General features: G+C 39.1%; 2 protein-coding genes across 4 annotated transcripts in view; both read left to right on the top strand.

Annotated features, from left to right (window-relative positions):
- Positions 1-4,128, top strand: part of itpkb (inositol-trisphosphate 3-kinase B) — a 41,517-nt gene extending 37,389 nt beyond the window's left edge. For both annotated transcript variants that reach the window (XM_012879062.3, XM_012879061.3), the window contains exon 12: positions 287-4,128. In XM_012879062.3, the coding sequence (XP_012734516.2) occupies positions 287-496 (210 nt within the window). In that variant the 3' untranslated portion in view covers positions 497-4,128. The remainder of the gene's footprint in view (positions 1-286) is intronic.
- A 2,973-nt stretch (positions 4,129-7,101) lies between these two features.
- Positions 7,102-13,692, top strand: part of coq8aa (coenzyme Q8A, genome duplicate a) — a 30,480-nt gene continuing 23,889 nt past the window's right edge. The window contains exon 1 of one of the 2 annotated variants that reach the window (XM_021324756.2): positions 7,102-7,543. The gene's annotated coding sequence lies outside the window, so the exon portion shown is untranslated. The remainder of the gene's footprint in view (positions 7,544-13,692) is intronic. The other variant, XM_012879038.3, reaches the window with a different exon arrangement.

Below are 13,692 nucleotides of genomic sequence, written 5' to 3'. Positions count from 1 at the left end.
TGCGGTTTAATGTTCATTAAACACTACAGATCTCTCAGACGCAGCGTGCTTCATCACAGAACGTCGACTCTTACGGGCTCGCCACACACACACACACACACACACACTCACACATTTTCTCACTTTCGCAAACAGTCGATGTCGCAGAAACAAGAAGTGAGCTCCTGTTTTTGAGTAGACACCACCAGGCGTGTCATGCTCAGTACATGAGAGGGAGAACGCTGTTGTGCTCTGCCGTTTTACGTCCAGCTCCCGTGGATCATCAGGCTGCTGTGTGTCTTCGCAGGTGATCGGCAGCTCCCTCTTGTTTGTTCACGACGGCCGGAAACGGGCCAAAGTGTGGATGATCGACTTTGGGAAGACCACGCCCCTCCCTGACGGGGAGGAACTAACCCACCGAGCTCTGTGGGCGGAAGGGAACAGAGAAGACGGCTACCTTTTCGGACTGGACAGCTTGGTGGACATCTTTTCCAGCATGGTGAACTCTGAGACTTGAAGGCTGAAGGTTTTGTCTTCGAAAAACCAAGTAAACGTCCTGGACTCGCCGCCATTACCGCTTCCTTTCATGCTTCGTGCGTCTGGGGAACCCTTTGGAACACTGACACTTGAACTCGCGACGCAGACCGCGTCGTCCAACCCCTCTTAGTTCCTCACGAGTGGAACTAGTTACAGCAACAATGCCTCAGTTCCTCATAATTGTGCTAAACTAGAGTTTTTTTATGCTGTGGTTTAAAAGTGGGGAGAAGGTCAATCTTATATAAACTCATTTTGACAGCATAACCTTTTCCTAAAGGAATCTCCTATTGAAAAGCAAACATTATGTCCTGTTGCCTAAAGCAAACTGAGACGTTTACTTTAATTTCATAAATAAATCCTCTACAAAGGCCTAAACCAACAAGACGTTACCTAATATTTGACTGCTTAATGACAGGCTCAACATTAAATATTATATTTTTTACATTAGGGACTTACAATAATTCGTTATAATATACACAGGATATATTTATATGCAGTGCTTTGCAAAAGTATTCACACCCATGGAGCTTATTAACATTTTTGCCACATTACAGCCACAAACTGCTGCGTTTTTCTCTGAAATTTTATCTGACGGCCCGACATAAAGTAGCACATAATTGATAAGTGGAAGCAAAATGATACATGGATTTTTCAAATAAAAATAATTTATGTCCATTTAACCTGAATCAAAAGCTCTTCGCTGTTTTGGGGGTACGTCATGGCACATCGACTTACTGAATGTTTTGCTCGTTCTTGGAATACCCTCCATCCAGTCTGTCAGAGCTTGAGCTATTTTTCGGAGCTAGATTGATCGTACTTTGACTGGACCAGTCTAATACATGGAAAACATCTCTGGCTGTGTATTTCAGGCCATTTTCCTGCAGGAAGGTGAACCTCCGCTCCAGTTTCAGGTTTCTTTTGCAGCCTGGAACCGGCTATATTCCAGGATTTCCCTGTATTCAGCTGCGTACATCTACCCATCAACCAGCTTACCTGTCCCCCGCTGAAGAAAGGCGTCCCCGCAGCATCATGCTGCCACCACCATGTTTTTTTGGGAGGGGGTTGGCCAGGCATTGTAAAGCCTGGTCAACCTTTTTACAAGTTTAACATTGTAAAAACTTCTGCTCCCTTTCTTTCTTGCGACAATGGCTTTCCACTTATAAAGGGGTCTGAATCCAGTCATACGTGTGTCGTTTTTTAGATTTTTATATATAAAGATATCTGAAACACATGTATCATTTTTCTTCCACTACATAATTATGCACTACTTTGTCTTGGTCTGTTGCATCAAATCTCAATAACAGACATTAGAGTTTACAGCTGTAATGTGACACAAAGTGAAACAGAATAAGATGTATACCATTGCAAAACACTATATGTGTGGGTGAAGTATGATTCAGCTTGTTATAGTATGGCCTACTACTGATGTTTTTATAGACACCAGAGATTTAAAAATATATATATATATATTTTCACCTTTTTGATTTGGCACTTCTGGCAAAATATCTAACACAGTAGCACTCGCTGTTCTCTTTAGTTTAGAAGATTCAAAATCTGAAAAAATTCTGGGCCCTCAAAACTAGTCAGATCCCATCATAGAGCTCTAAAATGGCAATCTTTAACATTTCAATCCCGCTGTGATGTCAAACCTCTAAATCTCTTGTTCGCTTGCACTCAACGTAAGGTAAAATTGCGCCAATTTCATGGTCAAAACCGTTTCTCCGTCCCCACCAGGAAGCTCTTCCTAAATTGTATCTGCGATAGTTGTACGTCACAATAAAATAAGCTACGACTACAAAGCGTTTCACTTCGCAGGGTTCCTTAAACGATAACAGCAGAGTCGGCTCACTCGGACACACGTCGGGTCTAAGGGGGGACTGCTTCATCAGATTTATCCGGTTAAATATCAGTGCTGGGAAACTGCTATGGTTAGCTTTCAGAAAATGTTGCTCCAGTGTGTGCATCTCTTGGCTGACAGATTGCGTTCTGATAATCTAGGCGGTGTACGGGTGATGGATCAGAGACACCTGCACCCAGATAAACAGTTATGGTGAGGAGGGATTACAGTAATTAAGAACAGGTTTTATAATTAGATGTAAGCCAGTGGGTTCAGGGTTGTTATTTTCCTTCTTCTGTTGTCGTACGTTGGCCAGAAATGACGAGCCTGAAGCTCCAGGAGCTCAAATAGTGCTTCTCGTTTACAGTCTTCATATTCAAATAAAAAGCTCTATTTTTAAACACCTCTAGATTTCGCGATAGCGAAAACACAGAAGTGCCGTTGCTCATCGGGGCATTGCTCAAGCATGCGCCGCACTATTCGGCGAGACGAACCTAAGAAGTAAATTCCAATCGCAATGTTCAAGATTGCCAATTTAAACCCCTTTTAGCCACGCGATCTAACTCAGTTTTATCTCTTTTTTACTTTTCTTCCGGTCTTAATGCAGTTTTAAACGCATCGACGTCAGAGACGGTCTCCTGTTACATTTGCAGTGGGAGAGTTTGTACATTTAAGTGTGTTTTTTTTTTGGTCCACATATTTAAGGCATATAAATTTAGTCCCAACAGCTTCCCACTTAGGCAAAAACAGAGTGAGGTTTGCGCACGTTGTTTGATTCACAGTCATCTGGAAATTACTCACGGTGAGGAGAAGCAACAGTAGATTTCCCAGCAGTCATTGCCATGTACTGAACTGTAACATAGACTCAGCATCCGTTGTGCTTTTGTTGTCAAACACTTAACACCCTTCCCCCTTTTTTTTTTTTTTTTTTTTTTTGGTCGCTCCAGGTAGCTCATGCAGTGTACAGTAAGATGTATTTAGTTCTGTGTAGTTTTGTTGTTTTACTGTAACATAGTAGTTGTTAAATCCCGTTGAACACTCACAGCCATGAACAACCCTATTTAAGCTACACAGTGCCTTGACATTACGAAGCCAAGTCAGAAAGCTAAAACATGTTCTTGTTCTAGTTCTACATATGGGTTTTATTCGCTTAGTCCTAACGTGGCTGCATGTTTATTATCCTCTTAAACGTTTAGGACTTTCTCATTTGTTCTGATTTTATTTAAACAACATATTTTACTTGTGATTCTTTTGATTAATGGTATATCTGGTTTTGGTTTCAAACAAGTCACCTTTTAAGAGGTAGTCACAGAGTAGGACAATCAGGGATATTACAGGGGGAAAAGACTCCCATTATTCATGTAAAGCTATATATATATATATATATATATATATATATATATATATATATATATATATATATATATATATATATATATATATATATAGTGGGGGACCCTCCAATGATTTTAAATGTTCTTTAAAGACTGGCCTTTATAAAATACTTGCTGTTACAGTAAATAAGGAAATACTGCAACTTAATGCTGTGCCTTCTTAAGGAAATAGATAAACGAGATGGGAACAGAATTGTTTTCATACTTTAACTATGATATTTGGTAACTGTTCTTTTCTGGCCAACAGTAATAAATGTTGCCTGGTTTCCTTTGTGTGCACTTACAGGTGTTAAATGTAGGTGTTAAAAGGTTTGTAGTGTTGCTGGTTTGTTTATTTATTTTTTTGGACTGTTCCTTTAAAAATACATTTGTGGTGAAACACTTGTGTCTGTCTAATGTTTGCCCAACTATCTATCTATCTATCTATCTATCTATCTATCTATCTATCTATCTATCTATCTATCTATCTATCTATCTATCTATCTATCTATCTATCATGGTGTGCATTTAACTTTATCTGGAGCTGTGACCCCTCTCTTGCCCACACTAATTGCTGTGTTTGCATGAGGCTCATTTGCCATTCAAATCACACCTGTCCACAACAGCAGCGCCGGCATCCGGAGCACAAGTGCTTTTGGGCAAAGAAATGGTTCACGTGTGCCTCCAGTCCTTTATGTGTGAGGGGGCAGACTAGAGCCCCGTCCTTAGGAGAGTTTTCGCTAAATAGAGAAACGTTTTTAGGGAGTCTTTCTTTTAATCGCGATCCACATAGGTTTAAGAGCTGGAGTACTATTTTCTGGAATTCACAATCTCATCCCAGAACATCATTGGATGCATCACAAAATGTGTCTTCACGTTTTCATTTGAGCTATTTTAATATAAAATGCCTTTATTTTGTACCGTCAACAGAGCTCCACAGAAGGGATGCTGATATAAGATGCAGAAATGTGTTTTTACTCGGACAAAGGTTACAGATCATCACGTTTGTGTGGGACGATGAAAGAACTGCTGGTTAGTGCCGCCCCCTGCTGTCAATACACTGACACTGACCGCTTTTCTGAAAAGGGCCACAAAAATAAGGCCTGGCTTTGAAAGGAGAATCTTCTATTCATCTGTGGCACTTCCTAAATAGACCAGTTACTTGAAAGGGTTTTGCATTTTATATAAGCAATTTAACCAAAATTAATGTGTGTGTTTTTTTTAAATGCACCAAAGCAGGAGTGTCATTTTTATTTATCTTGACTATTCATCAAGTATTCTCATGTATATCATGAAGAAAAGTAATTATAAAAAATGCTCAAATCTCAATCATTTGATTTAATTTAGTTGTATTTTATCTTCTTTGATTTTGGCTTATTTGTTTTTATATTACACTTGGATTTTGTTTCTAATCATTGGCCGAATTCATCTGAAATACGAGTCTTTACAGTGTTATATATCAGAATTCCCTTACAATAGGTTATCAGTAGATCCTAGAAAATGAATTTAAAGCATCTGATTAGCCTCTTTTCTAATACCCACTCATACTGTACTGTGAGGGAACAGTTTTATATGACTGGTGAATAAATAACATCTAAAAGCAACCAGTTAGCCACTTATTCAGGTAAGAACAATGTTATAATGTTTCATATTTCATAAATCAACTCATCATTCTGGAGATATAAAAACAAACAATGGAAAATACAAAGTGTTCACAAAAAAATATATATATGGGCTTCAATTTATTAACATCACACATAATATATTTACCTTTTTATTACACTTCATTGCATCATTTAGGAAAAATACCACTGAAAAATAAACTGGTATGAAGTAGAAAGGGACCAAATGAAGGTGATGATTCAAGCTTGAAGATCTTCCAAGCCAACTTGTAAAAAAAATATCAGATATCAGGGTATATTCATAAATGAAAATAGTCGATATTTAAACTTCTTAAATAAGCTAACTAAAACTAAACCTACTTTCAATGCCTGGCTCTAAATGGGCTCGTCTATCCAGGGCAGCGTTCTAGAGCAGAAGGCCTATTTCGCTTTGTATAGCCGTCCTTATTCCTTTTTGTTAATGATCTAACAAAGAGCTTCCCTTATTTAGGGGACCCCCCAGGGGGTCACAAGACACCACGTGAGGGTTGCAACATCATACAGCCTCCAGATTTCTGACTTTGCAATGTTTTCCTAGTTTTAATAGAAAAAATGTATGCCTTTAATCATGGAAAATTATATTTTTCACCCTGGAAATGTCAGACTTTTTGACATCTGAGAACAAGTTTTTCTCGCAAATATGTGAAATTTATTTTCTTTAATCTACAATGATCCTAATATCATGGTGTTTTTTTTTTATTGCGAGAATAAAGTAATAATATTAGGTGTACAAGAATAATGGACATTATGAGAATAAAGTCATAATATTACGAGAATGATATTATGAGCTGACACCCATGGGGGTAATAACAAGTTAACAAAGTCGTCTAAAGATTTATTTGAAGACATATCCCACAAAGAAATGTAGGCATACTTTCAATCAGCAAAGCAGATGAAGGTCTTGAAATCCTAGATTTAGACCTTTAAGTTAAACAAAAACTCCCATAAGCCCTGAATCAATGTGCTTTTTCATCACAAAACTGTCTTAAATAAAATAGGAAGCATGACTTCCTTCTTGACATGTTTATAACTATCTACCTGACAAATTACACTTTATTCAATCTTTGTTATCATTTGCATTTGATGTGCTGTACCCTAAAATGTAAACATCGTTTATTCTTCATATGTTTGTTAAATATACAGAGGGAGAGGGTAAAAAAAAGGTTATTCCAAGATTTTCAAGCGAGATAAACAATATATGACATTTCTTAAACCCTTTAAAAACGCTTAAGCTAAAACGCTTTAAAGCTGTAGATCCCCATTAATGCGCCAGCGCGGGGAAAACAAGCACGTTTTGCTTCGAAGTGAACACGTGATTTGACGTAGACGTAAAAGGCAAACGCTGCACACTTCCGCCTAGTTGAGCGGAGAGAAACGTCAATAACAAGGCCACGTCACTGCGCTGCCGTCCTGTCGCCAGCAGATGGCAGCAGAGAGCCGATAGGTCACCAGACGTGTATTCGTGTTGTTTTGCAGGTTTTATGGTGCCGTCTGCTGTCGTAGCCCTGGCCGTTTGCATATTTTAAGTGTAAAAAAATGTTATGCTTGTAAAATTCATGCGCTTCACATGTGAACGATTTGCAGCCAGAGTTTTTTTTTCTTTTCTTGAGGAGCAACCTGGGGCCTCCCGGATCCAACTCCCCTGACTGTAAACAAACTACGAAGGACCAATGAGGAAGAGTGGGCGGGGCGTGGGAGAGGGGAAAAAAACAACCAGAGTCCTGCATAAACCAGGTTAAACCATGTTGATGCATATCTCTCCTTCCCTTCTGCATACCAAAGGGGAAGCTAATGAGCCCAGAAACAGGGACTGAGGGCGCAGGAAGGTAAAGTGTTGAGGCGAGCGCCGTGAAAGGTTACTTTTGATCGCAGGATAAAGGTTGCGTCAATACGCGACTCTGGGCTGCTCTTGCTGCGCGAAGTTGGGAAACAGGGTATGACCTCGTGTTGACAGAGGCTGGATCAAGCGCTGCCTGCAGGAGGAGAAGAAGGAGGAGGAGAAGAAGGAGGACGAGCAATCTTCCAAACTCTTTCAATCAAATAAACAACATCCTCTGCGCATCTCTGCGGCGAATCTGAAGACGGGGTGTTTACTCCGAGTCGCTCGCCACTGTTGACCTCTGATAGACAGCGGGGACTCTGCAGGACGGCTGCTGGTGAGTTCCTCAAACCCAACCTTTTTTTTTTTTCTTTAAATGCATAGGCGTAACAGGACAAACTCGTGCAGCTAGCTTTAAAAAACAGTCGAGTTTACCTCAGCTTTTCACCCTTAAACCGGCCAGGCTACTATAATGCGGGGTCAGCGTGCGGACCAACCCGACATATGGCGGCAGATCTATGGCTGCTAAACTCACCGAGCTTGCTCGCACAAACTTCCAGAGCCTCGGAGCAGCAGCCATGGGCGCTTTAACCCGCTTATTATAGCGCTAGCTAAAACATGGAGTACATCGCTGCACCGCGCTCGTGGGTTTCCGTCAAGTCTCGTGGCCGCGCGGTCTCGAGGAAGACTTTAAAGGGAGGCCGCCGTGGACACTTTGAGGACTATATGGCGGCGACCTCGAAGGCTTTATGGTGAAGGAGTTGTTCTGAAAAGATTTAATGACACAACGTCGCATAGATGTGGTCATAAGTTGTGTAGATGAAGTATAAGTAACGTTGCAACACAGGGTTGTGTTTTTTATGCGTTGGAATTATTACAGTGAACAACTTTACCATTGTTTTATCATAATATTGTGATTGATTGCCCCAAACTTTAGCTAGGATTTTGTATTTTACTAGAATAAAATGTATTATTTGTATATTTCTCTTTATTGATTCAGCATGTGATGTGTGCTTTCTAAACTATATTTGTTTTAATTTTCTATATTGTCTGTATTTTTTCTCACAATCTATCCTTTATATTTCCTTCTAAGGTACATTGAGTCTGCGATTGCGGTATGAAATGTTCTGTATAAATAAAACTGACGTCAATAGAGTATCAAAGAAAGCGGCTGTTGTTGTTGAGGTGGCCGAATATGGCTCACCACCCAGGACGCCAATCTGTCTGGGGGCTATTTTACTAGTTTTCATTTTATTTTTTACAAGGAATATTCCTTGAAAAATCTTCTTCTTCTTTTTTTAAAGGAATATTGACTGCACTTGAATTTCTCAGTGATTCTGAACTGGATTATTCTACACTGATTTTTTTTTAAAAGCGCTTTCTGCATTTTGGAGGAAATTAAACATTTAAAATCTTCTTTGGTAACCAAACCTGCTTTTTATTGCTACCAGTGTGAAAATTGTCATGTTGAGTGGTCAAACTAGGACTTATGCATTCAACACTAATAACAGACCCTTTAAAACACAGGCTTGGCGTCTGAAACATATTGATGGAATCAAAAATACAGGGATCGATAGTTTTCTTCAATTCATAGCCAAATAATCTTGTGTACCCAATCTATTCTGGCTGCAAAAAGAGGGGCTCGTCCAGGATGGCAAACGTGCGAAAACAGCCACAAAGATAAACACATGGAAATTTCCCCACTGCTAGAGGTATAGGTTTAAAAGCTATTTTTTACCCTGTAGAATTATAACAGGCTGATATGACTAATAAATCAAAATATGACTGTTATTACTGTGATTTTCATTTTTGTAATAGTCATAGAAAAGTGTCAGTCTGTTAAAATATATTACAAGAACTAGATATGGACTATCTGATCTAGTTCTTGGTGACTGGACAGGAAGTAGGGCAGAGGCAAGCAGTCGATGACTCTGGGACCAGGGATCAAACCTGGGATGGCTGTGTCGAGGACTGCAGCCTCAACATATCAACATATGGGGTGTCTGCTCCACCACTGGTCCACTTGACACCCCATAGTTTTGTGTCTTCCTAATATAGTGCAGCCCTCTTTTTAAACAACAGAAAATCAACTGCAAGATTATCCTCGCTGATGTGAGGATTTTTAATTGAACTCAAAAACAGTGGGGGAATTGTGCAAAGTGATGGTTTCTTAGTTAGGAGCTCTTAGTTTTGGTGTTTTTAATGAATAGGACACTCCCACCCTCAGGTTTTTCAGTATTTGACCTGTGGTTCACTGATTAGAACCTGTCAGAGGAAAACTGGCTGATTGCTGCGTTTTTAACAAGAATAAACTGTTAATAATTTATGGAGACAATGATCACCAACTTGGTGTACACATTATTTTTATCCACATTATTATCCGCTAAGAAAATTTTAGTTTCTCATATGTGAAAATGGAGCCCAGACTAACTCCAGCCTCGTCATCTTTCGGGGAACGTGGTCTAATTTTAGTTTCCCCAGTAAGAAGCGGTGATGGCACTGTTCTGGCTTCTCACCGCTTCACAGCATCGGGAATCATTTCTCACTTTTGGCACAGGCTTGGCAGCCAAGGGCAGTGAGTTTTTTTTTGTTTTTTTTTTCCTGTTAGGGATCAGACAGTGACTCAAACTTTGCGGCTATTTCCATATCATCCTGTGCAGCAGACGACAGCTGAGGGTCATATATGTGTGCTTGTGGAGAGAGAGACTTTAGCACACAATACACTGTATTATCACAGTGTGTGAGCTTTAAAAAAATTAACCTTTAAGTTTTCCTCTCCCTCTCTGCGGTGTTAGTAAAGAGCTAAGTGGCCATTTTAAATCACTTTTATAAGGTTTTTAAATTAACAGTTTAACAAAGTCCTTAAAGTTTTTTTTATCTGTTTTGTAACATGCAAATGAATGATTATCTATATATTTGTTGGGATGAAACACATTTTATAGCTTTATTATTAAGGTGACAGTGCATTAGACATGAGCCTGTAGGAAACCCTCGCAGAATGATAATCTTAGTAAAAATAGCAATGTTTCATCATGTCTTGGGATTCTGCATAAACATAGGAAAAGTGTGAGAGCCTCCTTTCAGCCAGCTGACTGAAAGTGAACAGCAACAGGTGGTGGAGTTCAGTGCTGCCGTCCTTCTCTATACAGCACGAAGCAACTCTGGTCACTCTTGCACTTTCTCTGGGCTTTCTTGAAAAAGACAATAAACCATAGAAACTGTTTGATTAAAAGTATTACTTTAATATAGGGCTTGGTGATATTATTAGGCTGAATGCTGATATATTATATTTTTCTTCATGTTTTTGTTTTTATTAAGTTATTATAAAAGGGCACCTCTAGCAAAGCTTTATCCCAAATGTCTCATAGGCAAATTATTTTTTTAACAAATTTAAATAACCTACTGGAGTACATAAAAGTATAAATACAACACAACATAAACCATCTCGATATTAGGTCTGTGCATAAAAATCGATACAAAGATAAATAGTGACGTTTTTAAAAATGATTTAATATAGATATTCGGGCTTTCAATATAAATATACCTCCCAACCCCTAGGGGGTGGTATTAAAGCTCACTATTACTGTTCACAGCGAGGAAGTGCAGGTGAGACGAATTTGCGTAATGGCCGCCAGGATTTTAGAAGCGGCATCATCCCTAAAATCAGATGTTTGGGCACATTTTTGGTTTCTGTGATACGTTAAATGCATTGAACCAAATGCACTTTTTTTTCCTGTTAATGTATCAGTGTTCAATAAACAACATAAATATAATATTTGGCTGGTTTTGTTGATAAAATGACTTTGAGCATTAATTTGAAAGTTATAAATATCGATAGTGGAATCAAATCAAGCTGAGCTATATCGAGAATCGTATCGAATCGGCTGACCCTAGATGATACCCAGCCCTACTCAATATAAACGATAGTTTCACCTTTTTTTAAAATCTCGATATTTTAAATTTCTCAATATATTGCTCAGCCCTTCTTCAATATCCTAGGGCTGCAACTAACAATTATTTTTTATAATCGATTAATGGGTCGATTATTTTTACGATTAATCAATCAATCAGACAAAAAAGTTTATTTCCAAAAATGGAGCATTTGGACTGAGAGTATATAAGCCCACAAAAAACAAGTTGCTACTTACAATAATATAAGGTAATAAATAATTTTGCTTCAAATAAAGAAGTTTATGTTAACTAAATTGTAAGTCAATCATTTAATAGTCAATGTATATGTAAAGAGTGATTTAACACAACAAAAGTGAAGATGTAAAACTGGTGTCAGATGTGGTTTGGTTGAACCTCACCCTTGTTCTAGTGCACCCAGGGAAGAAAATTGGGCATAAAAATGCAACCAGTGCAAAAACACCACTTCTGTAAATACTACATACTACATTTGCCCTTGTACATATTTTTCTTCCAAGGACGTTTATTCTATACGTTTTTCAAATTTTTCTTTGAAGAGTCGTAACGGGTGTTAGATATACAATACTTTGTATTTCTTCTGAGGTTTTTACATTTTTGAGGGTGTCCTTCAGTGATGTTTATGTCTCGTCTTTCTGTAAGTGTTTTTAATTTATTTCTGCCTCTTATCATTTTGAGTATCTCACTAAAATGTCACTATGGTTACACAACAATAATAAAGACTTAGTCTTTATTGAAAAGTTAGTTTAGAGCCCTGCTCCTCTCTCCCATACAATACCTCCACTCAGACTCAAAGCTTAATGAGGGCTGGTTTATGATCCATAATCCAATTAGCATCCATCTAAACACTTGTTCTGATTAATTCATGAACTCAAAATGCATGTGGAGGATGGAGCCGCAGCGCTGAGCAGCACAGAACATTTAGGGATGATCATAATTTCCTCCCATTCTCTTAACAGAAACAGCACGAGTTTCTGAGCCTGTAGTGTAATTATGGAAAGCGAAGTCTCAGCCACTCTCAGAACCCGGTACGGGTCCATTCTATGTGCTCAGAATGGTCGGCACCAACCCACCTCCGCGTTTGTTGCTTTGTTTTTTTTTCTCGCATGAAGAAGTATAAAACTCTGCGGAAATTCACCACCTCTGCTAATGTCAGAGAGTTTCTACTTTGAAAAATCTTGGCTCAAGTAAACGCACGTCATGATCGGATTATTTGATTTTTGAGCCGATATAAACTGTGCATTCGGAATACTTTCTTTTAATCTGAACACATTTCAGTCTGATCAGAGAACGTTACGCATATGAACATAGCTCCTGTCTCCAGCTAACAGCCGCATTAGACGAGCTACCAGACTGACGTTAACGCGGCACCCCGGAGCATGACTTTGGCCACGCAGGACTCCGCGAGCCAAGAACTATCAGGGTCTTCTCACTTTGAAGCAGAACAAACGTCAGATATTATAAGACATGCCTGACCCTGCTGTTGAGTTCTCTTCACCCTCATCAATGATTCCATGCTATTTCAGGTCCTGTGTCACTGTGGAGCTCTTGTACCACATCAAATCTAGCATGCTACTTATTTTTTGGTTTTGTGAAGCGCAACGTGCTCCCTATCTTTTGGGACTTTATCCCAAATGTCTCCTAGGCACATTTATTTTTAACAGCTTCATATGAGAAACGGCTGAAAAATAACCTCCTGGAGTACATAAAAGTATAAATATAACACAACATAGACCATCTCAATATTAGGGCTGTGCATAAAAATCGGTACAAAGATTAATATTAATGTTTTTAAAAATGATTTAATGTAGATATTCTAGGTTTCAATATTAATATACCTCCCAACCCCTAGGGGGCGGTATTAAAGCTCACCATTACTGTTCGAGTCGTTTTCTCTGTGTCGTCATTTGTAGAGTTTACTACAAAAAATAGAAATTGAAAATACGGCTCCGCCTCGTTTACGTTGCTCTACAGCCAATCAGCAATGACAATGGTCGGCATATCAAGTAAACTGCTCCTCGACACAATGAATCGATGATGAAATTCGTTGCCAATGTATTGTCGGTTTTTATCGATTCGTTGTTGTAACCCTATAATATAATATTTTTTACCCATCAAACTATATATAGAAAGAGTCCTGGATAGATGGAAGGTCGACCCTGATGATCCTCTTGGCAAACCTAAATGTGAGTTGTAGTCTGGACCTGTCCTGTTTTTTGGACAGTAAACTTATTCAGGGATGGACGAACACAGGAAAGACTGAGTAATTGGCAGTGTAGAAGATTATTAGCAGTAAGTTGCTTTTCTTGAGTTGCCGCTGGGCCTTCCTCCGAACAGTGTCTGTGTGTGAGGACCATTTCAGGTCCAGAAAAGGTGGCTCCTATAGGAACCTCAAGTGATCCACAGTAGACAGTGTTGTTGGGGATGCTGAAGGGAGGAATTATTGGGGGAGTTCTCCGGAAGTCCTCTGTCATCTCCATAGATGGAGCAGGTTAAACTCCAGGTGGGTCTGGTCGCACCAATGGACCAGCAGATCCACCTCCAGTCTTGTATGCAGAC

This window comes from Fundulus heteroclitus, chromosome 15 (genome assembly GCF_011125445.2).
Source record: "Fundulus heteroclitus isolate FHET01 chromosome 15, MU-UCD_Fhet_4.1, whole genome shotgun sequence".
NCBI classification, from domain to species: domain Eukaryota; kingdom Metazoa; phylum Chordata; class Actinopteri; order Cyprinodontiformes; family Fundulidae; genus Fundulus; species Fundulus heteroclitus.
Note: the sequence above shows the minus strand (reverse complement) of the source record. Positions and strands in the feature narration are given on the sequence as shown.